At 48.0% G+C, this 19,004-nt stretch overlaps 1 protein-coding gene across 1 annotated transcript in view; it reads left to right on the top strand.

Moving 5' to 3' along the window:
• DTD2 (D-aminoacyl-tRNA deacylase 2) overlaps window positions 1-18,542 on the top strand; it is a 65,925-nt gene extending 47,383 nt beyond the window's left edge. The window contains exons 3-4 of the mRNA XM_085627410.1: window positions 17,700-17,769; window positions 17,930-18,542. Of these exons, the coding sequence (XP_085483536.1) occupies window positions 17,700-17,769; window positions 17,930-18,255 (396 nt within the window). The 3' untranslated portion in view covers window positions 18,256-18,542. The remainder of the gene's footprint in view (window positions 1-17,699; window positions 17,770-17,929) is intronic.
• Window positions 18,543-19,004: the final 462 nt, after the last annotated feature.

Below are 19,004 nucleotides of genomic sequence, written 5' to 3'. Positions count from 1 at the left end.
AATCGAGAGTGGCATCATTTTTGTCCAGAGTGAAGCCCAATATTACCCCCTCAGTCCCGATCCAGTGTGCCGTCTCCCCCCGCCGCCCCCCCCCGCCCCCTCGATCACGATCCCCAGACAGAGTGTCCAGCCAGTCTCCGGCCGCTTCGGGACGATCAAAAAAGTGCATGCGACCCTCTACCTCCACTCGCAGCTTGGCTGGGAAGAGCATAGCGTATTTAAGGTTCAGGTCCCGAAGAGGGCGCTTGACGCCTAGGAAGCTCAGTCTCTGCTTCTGGACCGCTGGGGTGAAATCAGGGTAAAAGTTCACCTCCATATTGTCAAGCTTAACCGGCCCATGCAGTCTGGAGGCTTGCAGGATAGCGTCTCTGTCCCGAAAGTTGAAAATCCGGGCAATGAGAGATCGCGGAGGGGCTCCGACCTTCGGCCTTCCCCCGGGAACCCTGTGGGCCCGCTCCACCGCGAAGAATTTACTCAGCCCCCGTGGCTGGAGATGGGTAGCGATCAGGTCCTCCACAAATAGGTCCGCCGCCGCTTCCTCCCGTCCCTCGGGCACCCCGATGATGCGGATGTTGTTCCTCCGGGCCCGACTCTCGGAGTCCTCCAGGCGCCGATCCATAAGCGCGCTCGCCTGACTAAGCCGGCGCACCTCTGTTTGTAGTGCCGCCACCTCAGTAGTAAGGCCCGATGCGGTGTGGGCCAAAGAATCAACTCGTCGTTGGTCTTGGAAAGATCGGCCCTCACCAGGCCAACATCCACGAGGACCGAGTCGATCTTCTGTGCCAGTGTGTCGAACCGCTGGCCCACCGAGGCCTTCATCTCGGCAATGGCGCCCATGACATCCCGCAGAGTCAGATCCGTGGGCAGGTCCGGGGCATCAGGAAGGGCAGGCAATCAGGGCCACAAGCTCCGGGGGGGCCACCCCAGATCGGCGGGGTGGGTCACAGCCGGCGGGCAGGCCGAGTCTCCCAGCGAGACCACACCAACACAAAGAGCCCCGCGACCCAACCCTGCAGAGACGGCAAGGGGGTGCGAAAGCGAAAGTGCGGGGTACGCGACTCGCCAGGCCCGGCCCGCCGCTGTTGTTCACTTTGTCACTGGGTCACCCCTCAGCGCAAATCCGGGGTCTGGCGAGGAGAAGGCCGCAGACTTCAATCGGTGCTCACTCCGGTGTCCGAGGTCCGATTTGACAACGGGAAACGGGTGCCACCTCAGCTCAGGCTCACCAACACAGTCCCCTCATCCGAGACAGGATAAATTCAGGATAGTCGTAGGAGGTTGCAGAGGTCCTCGGGAGCCTCGCACCTACGCGGCCATCTTGGTTGCGCGCTAGGCTCCTCCTCCCTGGTCTCCCTCTCTTCATTTAATTATCTATGTTGAATTTCCTTTAAGGTAATGTCTTTAATATCAATAGTAGACTGCTTTTCTAACGTATGCAGTACCTTTGGATACTTGGTGACCTCTTTTTTTCAGATCTATTATGTTCTGTCTTTCTTTTTGCTTTGTTTTTTGTGCAACCACATTTTGTTATCCACATAGACAAAATATTAGATTTTTCCATCAAATCAGTCCAAACGAAGGGTGTACTTAGCACAGTCGATGCAAGCGTCAGGGGTGGACTACCCCCAAAAATTATTGTCCAGCAATCGGGCAACAACGCTGCATTCGCCTGAGGTATTTCCAAATTCTTTTTTTTTTTTTTTTTGAAAAACCTTTATTCAAAGATTCAAGGTACACAGCAGAGAGCCTACAACCCTTATGGGCCGGCCGCGGTGAATATACTTGCATATGTCTCGGATCACACAGCCCTATGCCGTCAACCCGGAGGTACGGCGGCGTTGAAGGATGCAGGTGTACCAAGGTGTAACCAAAATGTTGCAGGTCTAGTGTCCTTCAGAACATCCACAAAGGTATGGGCATAGTGCCCCCATATGCATTAAGGTGCCAAACAATCAAACTCCCCCTCCCTCCTACCCCTTAACTACCGGTCAACACTACGCTCGTCTTACGTGTCCATGGCTCGGGGCTGCAGCCGCCGCCCCCCTCCTCAGCACCCCAGACCGCAGCAGCAGGATACTAGACATCTCCGGGTTCTTCCTGCGCGATGGCAGGAGGTTCACAAATGCCCCCCCTAAAATCGTTCCACTTGGCCCATACCTCAACCCACTTACGAGGGCACCCTCTCGCCACATACACAGTTCTTTCCTGCAGCATGCACCAATCCATATCGTTGTTCCAATCTGATAGTTTTGGTGGAACAGCGCTTCCCCAGAGCCTGGCTATGTTCCTCTTCGCAACCATTTGGCCGAGTGTGACCCAGAGCCTCCCTTTTGGCGGCAGGTCAGTTGGTTCCCATATATTGAGGAGGCACCTTTTAGCCTCCGGGCGAATCTCCACTTCCCACACCTCCTCCATACACCGCACCACTCTTCTCCAATACCTCTGAATCTTCGGGCAGCCCCACACTATGTGGAAAAAGGTTCCCGTGTCCCCACAACCCCCATCATGTATAGTCTCGTGCAAGAGATGTAGACTCTGTGTAGAATCTTCAGTTGAATAAGCCGCAATCGGGCCGATATCGCGACTTCACGCGGGGAAGCCAGGGCACAGAGCCACTCCTCGTCATCTATCTCTAACCCTTCCACAACCCATTTTTCTTTGAGGGGAAGAAGCATATCTGGGGGGTTATTGATACGTTTTTTGTAGGTGAGGGATATGGCGTGCTCCGCGAGATGTCCATCCAGCAGCCTATCTTCGAGGGGGGAGGCAGGTGGCAGTTTGGCCTCCGGTGGGATATTGGCCTGCAGGGAGTGACTTATCTGCAAGTACCTAAAGTATTCCGTATCCGCCAGCTCGTATGCTTCTCGCATTTGGGCGAACGTGCGGATCCCGGCAGGCCCCAGATGTCTTTGATCTGGGAGATGCCAATCAAGTCCCAGTTACGGAACCCCTTGGTGCGTCTTAGATTGCCCGGTGCTTCGGAGGCCCAAAGTGGCGTGGCCATCGTGAGGACGCCAGCCCAACCGACCTTCTTCTGGGCAATGTGCCATATCTGCACCGAGTGGAGCGTCGGACCGGTGAGTCCGCGCGCCCCTCTTTTAGAGTAGAGTGCTATTTCATAATTCCCCCCGGGAAGCAACTACCTATCCATACCATATGCTGGGTCGTTCCCGTCCCCGTATGTCCGTTGGTTAATCGCGGACAGGTGGGCCGCCCAGTAGTATTTACGGATGTCGGGGAGGGCAATTCCACCATCGTACCACCCCAGCGTGAGCTTAGCCAGCGAGATACGGGGCATCCCGGCCCAGAGGAGGGTGCGTACCGCGGTCTCGATCGCCAGAAAGTAACTGTTCGGAACCAGGTCTGGGTAGTTTTGCAGCGCGTAGAGGAATCGTGGGAGCGATAACATCTTAAATAGCGCTGCTCGGCCCAGCAAGGACAGTGGAAGGTTCTGCCAGGATTTCGCCTCCCTTTGGAGCCGGAGCAGCGGCGGCTTGAGGTTGTGCTCGTACAACAGGGCCTTATTAACGGTGATATACACTCCGAGGTACTTAACCCCATCCTTCGCCACCCGAATAGGGCAAGAGGCAGGGAGTCTGGGAGGGTCCCCGCGCAGGACGTAGAGATGAGATTTAGCCCAGTTGACTCGGAATCCAGAGTTGCGACCAAAACTAGCCAGTATGTCCAGCGCCGCGATCATGGATCCACGCGGCTTAGAGAGGTAAAGAAGTATGTCATCAGCATACAGCGATATTTTATCCTCCCACCCCTCCGCCCAGGCTAGGCCCTGCACGGTGGCAACCTGTCTTATCCAGGCCGCAAGCGGCTCCAGGGAGAGGGCGAAAAGAAGTGGCGAGGGGGGGCAGCCCTGTCGAGTCCCTCTGGCCAGCGTGAAGACTTCAGACACTTTGTTGTTTACCAGCACCTGCGCCAGGGGTTCTGCGTACATTAAGCGCACCCACTCGATAAAGCGGGGTCCAAAGCCCAGCTTGCGCAAGACTGCGAACATATACGGCCATTCCAAGGTATCGAAGGCCATGGTGGCATCCAATTAGACCACCACCGCATCCTCCTGCAGCCTATGGCACTGCCCTAGCACCCCATGGAGTCTCCTGATATTGAGGGCCGTGTTGCGGCGAGGCATGAACCCCGATTGGTCGGGGTGTATTAATGAGGCTAGCACCGGCTTAAGCCTATTGGCCAACGTTTTCGCCAGTATTTTGGGTTCCGCGTTTAGGAGCGAAATGGGCCTGTATGATGCACATAGGTCTTTAGGTTTTCCCTCTTTCGGAAGTGCCACTATGGTCGCTATGCGCTGATCCCGGGGCAGTAGCCCCACTTCCCTACTATGGTCGAACATAAGTTTAAGGTGTTTACTAGTGACGTCTGGCTGGAGCTTGTAGAGCTCTAGGGGAATGCCGTTTGGACCGAGCGCCTTACCCGTGCGGAGGTCCCCAATCGCTCGCTGCAGCTCAGCCTCAGTGAGTGGGCTATCCAAAGCTTCCCGGTCTGTGTCCGAGAGAGTGGGCATGCGTATGTCGGCAAAGAGGTCCATGGAGTCCTCCTCCGGCCGGTCCGATTCCCGCCTATAGACCTGCTGATAGTGATTGGCAAACTGTTGTACTATTGCCCGGGGCTCTGTAATCACTCTCCCGTCTTCAGTGCGCAGCTCAGGCACCACCCGGCCGGCCCGTTGTTTCCGCTCAAGCCAAGCAATGAGTTTCCCTGCCTTATCGCCTTGGTCGTATATTCTGCCGATTTTGTGTCGCGCCACCGTCTGGGCTTCATGGGTCGCCAGCGCTCTATATTCCGCAGCCTTGAGCTGCATCTTGTGCCTAATCTCCCGGTCCCCGCTAGCCGTCGCCTCCTTTTCTAGTTCTTCCAGTTGCGCCTCAAGTGTCGTGACCTGCTGGGTTCGGTCACGCCGTCTAGCCGCTATGGCCGACAGCGCCTCACCCCGCACCACAGGTTTGAATGCCTCCCACAGGGTGACCGGGGAGTCCACCGACCCCTCATTTTCTGTAAAGTAACGCGAGATGGAGGTGGAAATGTGTTTCCTAGTGACCTCGTGTTTCAGGTGCCAGGCATTTATTGGTGCAGTGCAGCCCTCTCGTCTACTCCCGAATACGATATGTGCAAGGACCGGTGAATGGTCAGAGATGCCTCGAGGGAGGAGTACGACCTCCAGCACCTCCATATCGTGTTGCAGCAGGGTAAGGATATGGTCAAGCCGCGAGAAGGAGTGATGAGCCCCGGAGAAGAAACTAAATTGACTTTCGGTGGGGTGGAGCATGCGCCATAAGTCAGTAAGCCCAAAGGACTCTAGAAAGTCCGCCAGCCACCTCTGCCCCTGGGGCAATTCTCTAGGTGGCTGCCTATCGCGAGATCCCGACACTACTGCATTAAAGTCCCCTCCAAGCACAAGTTGCCCCTCAGGAAGCGAAAGGAGAAATGAGCCCAGGTCTGCAAAGGCCCCGGCCTGGAGGCCTGGGGGGACATAGACTGAGAGTAGGTTAAGCGTCCGGCCCTCCCAACGCCCCGACACCGCCGTGAAGCGTCCCTGCGGGTCTGTCTTGGTGAGGTCTATGTGAAGAGGCAGCGAGCGACGCAAGAGGACCCCCACTCCCCTCGACCCCGTGGTGAAACCTGAGTGCGCCGCTAGCGTGTAGCCATATCTGTTTAAGGCCTGACAAACATTCCCCAGCAAATGTGTTTCCTGCAAGAGCACCACATCTGGCTGGTGCCGTTTGAGAAATTGTAACACTATAGTACGTTTTAATCTGTCCCCCAAACCATTGACATTCCACCAAATTCTTTATTGAGTCATAAAGCAACTGAGCCTTTGCACTCCCACCTACGCGTTTCGACCACACTGGTCTTGATCAGGGTAAACAATTCGTCCATCATTGCTTTCACCTTAAATACGTCTCTCCCACATCATCCATAAAGAGGCATTGTGGGATTGGTAGTTTTCACAAATCCTGCTCAAAACGAATTACATAACATGAATTCATAATTCAAGTGATTCAACTTATTATTCAGCAAAATTAAGTGTTGTATTATGAGTTTACTGTTATGTGAGTGACACAAGTATTTTAGAAATATTTTTAAAAAACGGGAATACATACTCAAGTCTGGTTATGCTCTTATCTCATACTATTGCTCATTTCTAATTTATCTACACTAAATGTCTATATAATGCACCCTATGTTGTAGTGACGGCCAAAGTGGTCCCTATAGCCTACAACAACAAATATTCACGTTATAAAGTGCATGTACTCATGATTTATAAATACCCAAGATTTGCTGTTACAAATTGCTTAGTCCTGCTTACACTACGTATGTAATTTCACTATTATGGAAATATACTACCATGTATATAATATTGACTCAGTGTCATATTCTTGTTCTATTGGGTGAGATATGTAGTTATCCCAAGTATATTATTATTGTTGAGTGCACACTATTTGAGCATGTATCCTTCCGATGCTTTTCATTCCAGATCACTCAGTCTTTAGCCTCGTCTTTTGTTCTGTACTAATAAAGTCAGAAGTGAGTTGTAATATTCCAATATAAATGAATGTACATTTCTTCGTCCCCATTCAGGCCTGAATGGGTCTTTGTCGTGAACCTGATGATGAGTCGTGACTCTATCCGTCTCAATTTGAGAGTTCTGTTGCCGCCCGTTCATCTCGTGGGACTGTGGGCTATTCCAGAGTATGTTATGTTCAACCAGTTCTTTCCTTCATGCGCGAGCATATGTTTTGCAATTGCATAATTTGTGTCTTTATTCTGTATCGCTCTTATATGCTCTAAGATTCTCTTTTTCAATGGACATATTGTGCTGCGAATGTATCTTTTGCCACAGAAACACGCAATCAGGTAGACTACATATACTGAGACGCAAGGGATCTTTTCATTGATCCTGAAAGTTTAGCTTCTTGGGTCTTCAAGCTTTTTGATGTTTTTACCTACTTTACATGCTTTGCATTTGCCGCATTTGGCTAATCCTTTCTGTTAGTTCTGCAGCCAATGATCAGATTTTTTCATTGTAAAGTGACTTTTTACCAGGTTGTCTGCCAATGAAGGTGCTTTTCTGAATGTTATTTTTGGCCTAGTCCCTAGTTTGTCACCAATATCCGGATCGTAACTTAACACATCATTCCAATATTTATTCAGAATGCTCTTGATTTTATGACTATCCTTAATGAAGGTAGTTATCATCCTAATTCCCTCGTCTCTTACATTGATGTTCTTTCGTTCTTCATTCACAAGGGTCTGTGATCTTGCTTTTTCTTCACCACGTTTGATATCGATGTGTTTGTATCCTCTCTTCTTCTCTCTGTATCTTTAAATTTAGATTCCATCTCTTCTGCTTTTGAGCAGTTTCTCTTCATTCTTATGAATTCCGGTTAAGGAATACTTTTGATCCATGAGTTTGGATGAAAGCTTGAACTATGGAGGATACTATTGGTGGCTGTTGGTTTGCGAAATACTGTAGTCTGTATTTCAATCTTATCAATGTACAAGGTTGTGTCCAAAAATTGTATTTCTCTGGTACTGGTATTACATGTGAATTTTAGACCTACTTCATTGTTATTACGTTTTGAGAAGTATTTAATAAATTCTGTTTCAGTTACATTCCAAATCAAAAATAAATCGTCTATGAATCTCAAAGGGCCACCTTTGCCATGTGTTGTTCATTTTTCTCTCTCCAAGCTATGGTCTTCTCCCACCAACCCATCATAAGGTTGGCATAGCTTGGAGAGAAGGAAACTCCCATAGAGTGCCAAAGATTTGGGAGTAAAAGATGTGATTACAAATAAAGATGTTATTTGTTAAACACAGTTCAATCATTTCCATTAACATATGAGTATGCTGTAATTCCTCAAGTGGTCTCTGCTTCAAAAAGTATCTGATGGCCCTTAGGCCAATTTCATGACTTACTGATGTATAAAGCGATGTTACATCCGTTATTACAAGTAGATACCCGTTTTGCCAACTGTTGTCTATGAGAATTCTTCAGAAGTCACTAGTGTCCTTGATATATGAACTTAAGGTAACACGATCGGTGCCAGAAAATAGACCACATAGGTAGCAATATTTCCATATAGAGACCCACAGCTGGAAATGATGGGTCTCCCTGGAGGTCTTGTCAGAGTTCGGTAAGAAGTATACGGTGGGTACAATGAGACTGTCATTTCTTCATCGTTCAACAGGCCCCTTTTATGCCATTCTGTAAGTCTGTTGTTTAAATCTAACGTAAGCTCAACGATTGTATTATTTGTTAATCTCTTGTAGTTTGTATTTGCGTTGCTTCCCATACGTATCCATCTCTGTCTAGAATCACTGTATTGCCTCCTTTGTCAGCTGGCTTTATTTCTATTGAGTCATTTCCTGAAGTCCAATCATTGCCTGACGCTCCTCTTGTGTGATTTTCGTTTATATGGCCATGTTTCACTTTCTCCATATTTTCTAGCTCCGAAACTACTATATCATGGAATGTATCAATCCGGTTGCCTATATGTAACCCTGGGTAAAACTTCGATTTGTTTTTGAATTTGGTGCCCATATGTTTACATGTTTCAATGTTTGTTTCCTCTAATATCTGTGAAAAATATTTCTAAAATACTTGTCACTCACATAACAGAACACTCATAGCACAGCACTTGAGTTTGCTGAAAAATAGGTTGTCACTTGAATTATGAATGTATGTTATTTAATTTGTTCTAAGCAGGATTTGTGAAAACTATCATTCCCACAATGCCTCTTTATGGATGATGTGGGAGAGAGGTATTTAAGGTGAAAGCAATGATGGACTAGTTGTTAACAGGTGATCAAGACCAGTGTGGTCGCAACGCAAGGTGGCAGTGCAAAGGCTGAGTTGCTCTATGACTTCATAAAGAATTTGGAAGTACCTCAGGCGAGTACAGTGTTGCTTCCTGGTTGTTGAACAACAAAATATTAGATATACACAAACATTTGTATTACAATTTATGAAGAGCATTCCGATTAATTTACACTTGCACATATTTTCAGCATTTGTTGCCTCTGAAACTTATGCTCGATAGAAGCCAGCACTTTTGGGAATGTTCTTATTTTGAGACTTAACAATGACACAAGGACTGACTATTTGTTTCAGTGTAGTAGCTTTTTTGAAAGGCATTTGTGGTTTTTAGAAATATATTTACCTATATTTGTATCCAATTTCAAAATCTCAAAGAGTTTGCATAAACTCTTGTGTGTATATATATTCATTTTTAATGCTAATGAGGTGATGATTCTAACCTTATTGTCAAATAAATTTTCTTTCTTTGTTTACCCTTTAAAAGGTCTGTTCTAACCACCTTTTTCAGCTCTAAAACATGCTTTCTGCAATGCTTTCGGATTACACCCTCTAGTGAGAAACTTATCCATAATGATGTCCTTTTCTTTCTTCGCTCTTCAGAGTTCTCCTTGTGTGTATTATTCACTGATGAATTAGGTTGTCCTGATTTAGCTTGTAGATTGTATTCACCAATGTGGGTTTACAGTAGATCTTCACTTAATAATGTCACTTTCTCTACACACAGTTCAATATCCAGAAATACTATTATGGCAGGACTAAATTCCAAACTCATTTTTACATGAAATTCTCATCCTCATTCTTGGTCTTAACTTCTCAATTCAGGTTCAGTCCCATTCACAAAAATTGAAAGGATGCTTTTGTCACAACCACAAAAATCCCTTTCTCCAGTGTGTATGCTTTGCCACTCTAGACATAGAAGATTGCATGTGATGCTTGTACCACCAACCTATGTGTACATGTAATCTAGAATAAATATCACCAGTGGGTACCAGATGTATGGGTTATTTGGCGCTGGAAAATCTCATTTCATACATATATTGGTTTTATATATATTTGAGTGGCTAAAACGTGAACCTAACTATAACGTCCCTGTAACCTTTGGTTTTTTCAGTGTGTGTGTGTGTCTATGTAAATGTAAATGTTGTAGACTTGTAAAGCGCACAGCTACCCCAGCAACAGGGCGTCCCGGCGCTGTAGACCGCTGGGGAACCCGTCCTGGCTATCCCTGTGAGATGGTCCCTTTCTGGGTATCTCCAAGGTGAAACCAGGCATCCCCGGTGTCTGTGGGGGGCCGTTGTAGAGATGAGGCAAGCTTAATGCCCAGAGTTGCCGAGTGTGTTCCTGGTTAGAGTAGGTACCGAGGCGAGAATTATCGAGTCCGTTTTGACCCTGGTCCACGACCCTGCCGCGTCGGGAATTGAACCCTGGTCCCTGGCCGATTCTCTGCTTACGGGTCTGCCGCCTCTAACTAGTGAGCCACACCTCTCCACCTCTGTATATATTCCACTACTGGGTAGCTATAGTTTGGATCGTGTTTCCACAGGAAATGCATTTTTTTGTGTTTCTAATAACTTTGATGCTGTTTGGCGAATCTCAGAACTGATGTGATCTGTCAAGCTGGGGCCTAGAGAAAAGAGGGTTCCAAAATGCATTTTCCCCATTCATTTTCCCATAGGAACCTTAGGCACAGCTACAACCTAAACCGCTGAACGGATTTACACCAAATTGGGCAGCAAACTAGATCTAGGTCCAGAAAGCGTCCATTTGTGTTGTGGTGTAAAACAGTGCAGTAATTCTTTTAATAATTAGTGAAAAGACAACTTTGTATATATAGTGACGTGGAGGCTCTGCGGATCCCGACAGATCTCAAAGTGAGTGCTGATTGGCTACGACCACATCAACCAGGAAGTGGTGCAGCTATCTTAGGACTCGGACTAAGCTCTAGGAAAAAACGTAAAAAAGACACCAGGTGGCAAGGTAGGAATACCCTGATCCCCCTAGGCCTGGTGGTGGGGGTCCCACAGGGTCTCTGCCCAAGTTGCAGCGAATCCACGGAGGATCCACAAATCTGCTGCAATTTTTTTAAAAACGAGTCTCCCACGCTTGGGTGGGGGTGCAAGCGTGACCCCTCTCGCTGGGCAGTTTTTTGCCCGTGGGGCCCGGCTGTGTACTAAAGTGGGAGGGGCATGTGGCCTCTCCCCCCCGCCCCCCAAGGCTAATTTTGGACCTCGGTACCCCATTCCCCAGGGCCCGGCTATGCAATTAAGAGGGATGCGGTGCACGCAGCCCCCCCTCCCTGGGCCAATTTCGTGGGCCATCCCCCTGGGCCTGGCAGTAATTAGAAAGGGGCAGAGGGTTGTTTATGCATAGCAGAGGGAGCTGCACGGACCCCCTCTCTGAGCCATTAATGGCTCTGGGTACGCCATCCCCCAGGCCGATCTGACCCATCCCCGGGACATAGCGGTTTTCCTGTCTGCTCTACTACAGGCAGGGAAACCTGTGTTTGCTCTCGCTCGGTGGGAGCAATTTAAATCTCCCGCTAAGCGAGAGCAAAGACTAAGTCCGCTCCCAGAGGGTGGGAGCTTGAAAAATGCTCCTGCCCAGTGAGTGGACTTTTCATCTGTTCACTACGGGCAAGAAAATGGATGAAAAGATTGCTCCTTCCCACAGAGAGCTATGCCGGCTCCCGCTTAATGCGGGCAGCCGGCTTGGGCCATGGGGCTTTGGACCTCACCCTGTGACCTCCACCGAAAGTGTGGTAGGTGCCCTGGGTAGGCACCAGGGCACCCACCCTTTGATGGCTGGGTCCCGGCGGATGGGGGTCCAGGGGCCAAAATGGGCCTGGGGAGGAGGTCACATACCCCTACCCCCAAAACTGCACCGACCCTCCGGGGATGGGGTCCCTGGGGCCAAAAGCGGCCCATGGAGGAGGGGCCATGAGCCCCCTCCTCTAAAAAAACAAATGCACTGGGCCCCAGGAATGGGGTCCATGGGGCCAAAAAAGGCCTGGGGAGGGGGGTTGTGGACCCCCTCCCCCCAAAAACTTTTACTTGTTCCCGGGGCAGAAAGCAGCCCAGGGAGGTGGACTGTGTGCCGCCTTCCCTTTAGTTTTAATTAGTGGCCTTTGAGGATGGGGTCCCCAGGGCCTATCAGGGCACGGGGAGGGAGACCACGCGCCCCCTCTCTTTAAAACAAACAAAAAAAAGGCTATGGTGTCCCTAGGAGCAGCCTTTGTGGCCAACCCTGTGCCCCTGCACGCGGTCAAAGCCCGTGCCCAATGTGGGGTTGGCTGCATGCGGGGGACAATGCGCGGATGGGGATTGGATTAACGGATGGTAATTAAGTATTACTTTACGTTAAAAAAAACTAGAAATTCACTGGAAAAAAACGATAGTTAAAGTAACTGTATAGTGAGGTGAAATGTTCAGGTTTAAGCTCTAAAAAGTAGTAGTTCACACGTTTAGGCTGAGAGCAGTTTCTTTATATGGAGCACCCTACAACATCAGACACTCTGAATCTGCTCACCTCAAATGTCTGTTTAGTGCTATTCACTCCATGTAAAACACCTGCTCCCCACCTAAATTTGGAAACTACCCAGAGTTTCAATAACTTTGCCATTGTTTGACGAATCCTCGCAAACTTTTCAAAAACTAATACGACGCTCACTTCACCTGCTGTCTTGACAGTTTTGTGGTGATCTGTCAAGCAGGGGCTGAGGTTAAAAGGGGGGTCCCTAAACTTGTTTCCCCATGTGAATTCCCATAGATAACTGCTAAATGGCAATACACCAAATTTGGCCGAAAGGTAGCTGTTGGTCCAGAAAGCGACCTTTTGTAAATTGGCGTAAATCCATTCAGTAGTTTTGGAAATATTAAGGAAAATCCAAATTTGAATATATAGGGACACGCATCCTCCTAGGATCCTAATCTGATTGGCTGCCAACACTTCCAACCAGGAAGTATTGGCAGCCATCTTGGGACTCGACTTCGGCCGTGTCCCAGAATTTTTTTTTAAAAAAAAAGAGTAGGTGGCAGGGTAGGAATCGGCATATATAAATATGAGGGGGGGCAGGCGTGGCACTGCCTATGCCATGTGAACTGCCATCTCCCCAGGGCAAATGTTTATATGAATGCGGGAGGGCTGCACGGCCCACTTCATGCCCCGGGGACTTCCACCTCTCCAGGCCACTATCAAAATAGTGGTCCCGCCTGCGTCCCGGGGACACCACCTCCCGGGGGCAAAACATAAGATCAATGCGGGGGGCGCACGGACCTCTCCCCAGGGCTAAATTGTACGATGGAGGGGCGCCCTAGGTCCCCCTCATGGAGCCATTTATGGCCCTGGGGACCGCCACTCCCCAGGCCCAGCTCCTGCTACCTCCTAAGGTGCCCACCCTCTGGAGGTAGCTGTTTGCTTTTGCTTGGTGCGAGCTGACAGCTCCCACCAAGTAAAAGCAAATATGACTCCACTTTCTGCAAGATAGAGCTGTTAAACAGCTCCAGCTTGCAGAAAGCTGAGTTTTCATATGTTTCCCTGCACACAAATATGCGTGCGGGAAACAGATGAAAACATTTGCTCACACAGATAGGGAGCTGCCTTTCAGCAGCCCCCTGTCTGTCAGAGCAAGTCTGGCTCTCGCAGGAGGTGGAGAGCCGGCTGGGACTGCAGGGACCTTAAGTCTCCCACCTCGGTCCCCAACAGAGGTCTCTGGGTGTCATAAATGATGTCATAGAACATGTCATGAGTGATGTAAAATGTGAGGTCTTAAGCATTTCATGACGGGGGAACAAGTTGTAGTTAGCTCTGCTAACTATAACTGGTGAATTTTTATGTTTTTTAAAAAATTTTAGATCAAAACTTTGATGTTATCACTGACATATTCACCTAACTGTAACGTTGCTTCAACCAGTGTTTTTTTGTGTGAATTTCTAGGTTTATTTTTAACATATTTAAATATTTTATTACCTTACGTAAAACCAACTCCCCGTAGCGCATGGCTTTCAGTGGTTAGTAGCTTGAACTGGAATCTCATCTGCACTGGTCTACATTGGTGAGGCAAGCCTGGTCCCTCTCCCTCTACTAACTTCCTTGTTCTAATATTGCGGTGTTATGTGAGTGGATTGTTGTAGGTTTTCCGTTCTTCTCATTCAAGGGGTCACCATGGTACACTGTGCAGAGGTGTTGCAGAATAGTCTTGTTCCACTTCTGCTCAGAGCTTTTGGCTTTGAGTGTGGTGAGGTCAATTAGGATCTCAATTGTGTCGTTTGTATGTAACGTTCTATATATTACCCAACTTTCACATTTTATGGAAGATACCTACTTAAAGTCACCGCAATGGTCCGGTTGCAGACCAGGCAGAGGCACAGATTCAGCCATGATATCCATTTGGAATGATCTGAAGCTCACAGTGGACAGGAATGGAGTAGCCGCCCTACTGCTTCTGTAGTGATCAGCTGCTTTTGACACTGTCCACCACCACCACGCATCACTACAAAGACTATCATCACAGAAGACGTGAAAATGCTCTGAAATGGATTGCTTCTTATCTCAGAGACAAAGTGTAGATTAACTGCCACTTTTGGCATCCGCTCCTTACACCTTGGCATCCCTAAGGGGTCCACCATATCACCTCTGTTATTCCACATCTACTTAAGCCCCTTACCAATCCTGATTAAGTCATTCAACCTCACCTGTTACAACTATGCAGATGTCAGCCAAATCATTCTAAAAATGGATGGCCGAAGACCTCGACTCCTTAACATGCGGTTACTGCCTTCATGTCCTAAACACGTGGACGGTGAATAACCTTCTAAAGCTAAACTATGCAAAGACCGAGACTATGACCCGTGGGCCTTGGCAAAAATACAAGCCGAGCACCGTATGACCCACGGAACGCGAGGCCCCTCTAACAACATCAAGCAACCTAGGGCTAACCATGAATGCAGCCCTATCCTCGTTACAACATAGTCACAATGTCCCAAACAATACATTCTACACAATGAAAACACTGCCTCTCATCTTCCCATACCTTGAATACCGAGAGAAACTGCAAGCCATTTTCGCAGTTGTTTCCTCCAGATTAGTCTGTCAACAGCCTATACCGTGGCACACCCAGATTATCGGACACAAAATACAACTCGCCCAGAGACGACTTCTCCACCTTCATCCAAAAGTACGCATGACTCCAGTCGTGCAATCACTCCACAGGCTACCTATAGCAAAAAGGGCAATGTTCAAGGCACTCTGCATTGTCCAAAGAGCCTCCGAAGGAATAGGACAGCTATACCTACAAGTTAAATTCCACCACTTATCACCATACCACCTTACCATAGGAAAGCCAAAGGCGGCACTGTTTTCTTAGGCACTGCCAAGCTCTGGACCTCGCCACCAGCCACCATTCGAAGCATCCAGGAGCATATATACGTCAGAAGACAATTGAAACCTGGCTATTTCCAAGATAAATGCACCATCCCACATTCCTGGGATAGAACCTTGAAAAACAATCACACCGTCAAGTCCAATCTTCAGCTTCCTAACACGTATAGGGAATTACCCAACCAGTACACTACTTTCTATCGCCAGGTCAGCTAAGAAGGGATGACCTATGGTTTGCCTGGGTATTATATAGTTCCATCCATTCATATATAACATTTCTGGCCCATACTAATAATAATACCATAACACTAAGCAGTCAGAAGCCCTTAAGCTGACATAAGACCGATCTGCTACGGGGCTTGTCCATCGTCGGTACTGTATCCGCTAATATTCATCCATCACCAAATGAACAGGCATAGAAAGACCGAAGAGATCTGTTGTGCTGGTGAATCGGAGGGCCTTAATCTAGTCCATCACTGCAGGTCCCAAATACATGTACACTCTGACCACTTTGTTCCATCTCGCAGTGATACTCGGGTATCGTATGATAGTAACAAAGCCCATCCCAGCAGATCTCTTTACTTTTTGTCTCTTTCCAACCCTGAGCAGTACCAAATCTATAAACAAAAATTTAGGTTAGCCAATCGACCACATTAACCAGATAAGTAGACTGATCATAATAAATACCATAAAGGGAGCTGCAGAACTGGCCGCTTTCTCAAAAACCATCACCTGCTTGTCTGTCACTCATACGCCATCATCCACAGAACTACTAAGCGCTGCGTCCCAGAACACACTAACCACACCTCTCTGGTCATCACGCAAAACTTGGAAACACTTCCCACATAGGATCAAAACAAAGACATTAACCTTTTAGCCACACCCACTACATTGAGTAGCTTGCTGCCCATGGAGGTAAACATGTCAGTGCTCCACATAGGAGTAGTAGGCGCTATAAAAATGCTGCAATGCAGTACAATTCAATATTAAATCATGGTAACTGTGAGGGAACGGAGTGAATGCAGGATAACGTCCTCTTTCATATAAAGGACTTCCTTAGCTCCTCCTAACACAATTAAGTGTGTCAAAGTCTGAGTCTGCTAGAGCAATAATGCACCTGCTAGCTGGGTGATGCCTCGTTAGGTACTGATACACTCATAGCCACAGAATTATGGCATAGAATGGAAAAGGTGACAATATTGCTGAGGGCAATATCTCACCGTCCTCCATTGTAGGGCAGTGTAACACTCACTAGAAACCCTAAGACCTGAAATCTGCTGTTTCAAGGGTGTTGCTTTAAAAGATGTAGGTCCAAGACTGAGGTGGTGGAGCAGATTGAAATGTTCCTCAATATAAGTGTGGATTCAGTGCCTGATCACACCACAATCTTCAAACCACTTAAAGTATGTATATATATGAAGCATGTGCATTAAAATAGAAGCTAAAATGTTGCGTTCTTTGTGGGATGTAATTAGGAGCCAGATAAATCACTGAAAATGCTGTTTTCTCCCTAGTCTCCTGGTTTACCTCCTGCAGACTTGAGGCATGAACTTGTTACTCTCTTCTAATGTCTGAGTATCCTGTTGTGTTGGAATAGGTGGTAACCCTGTACCAATGGGCTGAATTTAGGAGTGGTTAAGGTGCTATGGGCAGGGAGGGGTCTGTGTGGGATTTGTTGAGGTGTAGTTATCCATCATGGTTGTCTCCCTTGGATTTATAAACCTCTCTCCTTCCTGGCCTAGAACTGCCCTGGGGCAAAGCTGGTCAAGGTTGTATTGTCACAACACACACTTCTCGGGGCTCCATTGCCTAATCTTTTACTTGAAGATGGGCAGGTTGATCCTCAGAAGGGCAGGCCCTTTCCACTCTGAGCCAGACATCCATGAAAGTATGAGCTGAGAGCTCTGTTAGTGCTCCCGAAATGGACATTGTATCTAAGTAGCCGTGTAGGGCTGACTCCAAGCCTCCCTTTGTGCTTCCAGTGAAACCAGTTCCATGAATGTTTGATTAGAGCAGTGGTGGCCGACATTGGTCCCCACGGCACTGATCTTGAAGCCACCAGCAAATACCTCTTTTGTGGAGTCCACTACCACAGCCAAGCTTTGCAGCTCCTACCTCTGCCTCCCTCTTCCCTTTCCCCCGAACACGAGAGATCCATTGCTAAAATGAAAGAAAGACGAGCATGCACATGAGTAGAGACTCTGATGGGAATGGACCAGAGCTTGGGACACATCTGCAGAGTGTAATGCCCCTGCAAACACCTGACATTTACATCAGATTTGTATCCGTTTGAGTCATTGTCCTTCCTGGGGAGCTTGTTGGGTCACTAGACAATCTCCCTCACGGGCAGGGAGCCCTGACCTACTTTGGTTTTCCTGGTTGCCTCTGTTTTGTATGCAGTTTGCTTTAATTTACTTTGCTTGTGATTTCGGGGTCCTTGGCAGATGATTTTTAAACTTTGATTGTATCCTTCCAGATTCACCGAGGAATGGTCATCTATATCTGCTTTTTCAAAGGTGCTCAAGAAGAAATAATCCCCAAAATGGGTATGTGGCTTCATTTTATTCACAGCTTGGATTTTGGGGGGCTGTGTGTGTGTGTGTGTGTGTGTGTGTGTGTGTGTGTGTGTTTGTTTGTTTCACGTTGAATGTTATACGCTTTTTCTTTGCCCTGTCAATTTTCCTGAACGTTCCCTTGTTTTTCCAGTGAACACCTTGCTGAATGTGAAACTGTGTGAGGCAGAGGAGGGGAAGCATGTCTCTGTGCTGGACCTCCCTGGAGATGTGCTGATCATTCCTCAAGCCACACTTGGTGGAAAGGTGAAGGGCCGCGGTGTGCAGTACCATGCCAATGTGAGTAAGGACCAGGGACTGGACCTGTACATGCAGCTGGTCACCCAGTGCCAGCAGCAACTCTCCGGCTGTCCCACCTGGGCTGAAGCGGGGACCGTCCTGCATCACGGCACCTACGGGAACCGCCAGGTGCTGCAGCTGGATACCAATGGGCCATACACTCACCTGGTTGAGTTCTGACAGTGGACTCCTACTCTTCTTGTGTTAAAACTGAATGCAAGTATAAAACTACTGACCGCATCCCTTTCTCCTGTAAATTGAGCTCAAAATCCTCCTGAGGCGCTAAACAAGAGGCCTTTCTTGAGAATACAGTCATATGAAGATCTTTGAGGAGCTGCTTAACGAATTGTGTTATTTTTGTAAACGGATGGCATCATGGGCAGCCTGAAAATGCCACAGAAAAAAATATTTTTCCTGTGCAGCTCGTACCTTAGGCGATGCCACTTCTCATCACTTTCTAAGATGCCAAGGATGAAAAATTGTCTAGCAAGCGCAACAAAGAATTTTCAATTCTATTAAGGACACGGAGGCGAGGATTATGCTTCTCTTTGCTTTACTGCAAAACACAGCAGGCAATAAAAACAACTTTAAACTCCAGCATACCCCGGAAGTACAACCCCCTCCAGTAGTATGCCCCAATCACTGTCAGTACTTTAGTATATAAAGTCCGAATCACGACATCACTTCCTCTTTCTTTGCATGAAAAACTCTTTAACACAGTCCACCAACTTGACCGTTGAACACTGGACCACCGATTTCCCCATCGACGTGCGTCCAAACTTGAACTTCGAACCTCCTCTCCGGAAACTCTGTCATCTGTCCTCTGCCAAGATGAGTTGTCTCCCTGATGAGCCGTATCATCCTCGTCGATGCCAAAACTCCAGAACCTCAAGGTTGCTTGGTCTGTTCTCCTGAAATGGAAACTGACA

The sequence above is a fragment of the Triturus cristatus genome, chromosome 9 (genome assembly GCF_964204655.1).
Source record: "Triturus cristatus chromosome 9, aTriCri1.1, whole genome shotgun sequence".
NCBI lineage: Eukaryota > Metazoa > Chordata > Amphibia > Caudata > Salamandridae > Triturus > Triturus cristatus.
Note: the sequence above shows the minus strand (reverse complement) of the source record. Positions and strands in the feature narration are given on the sequence as shown.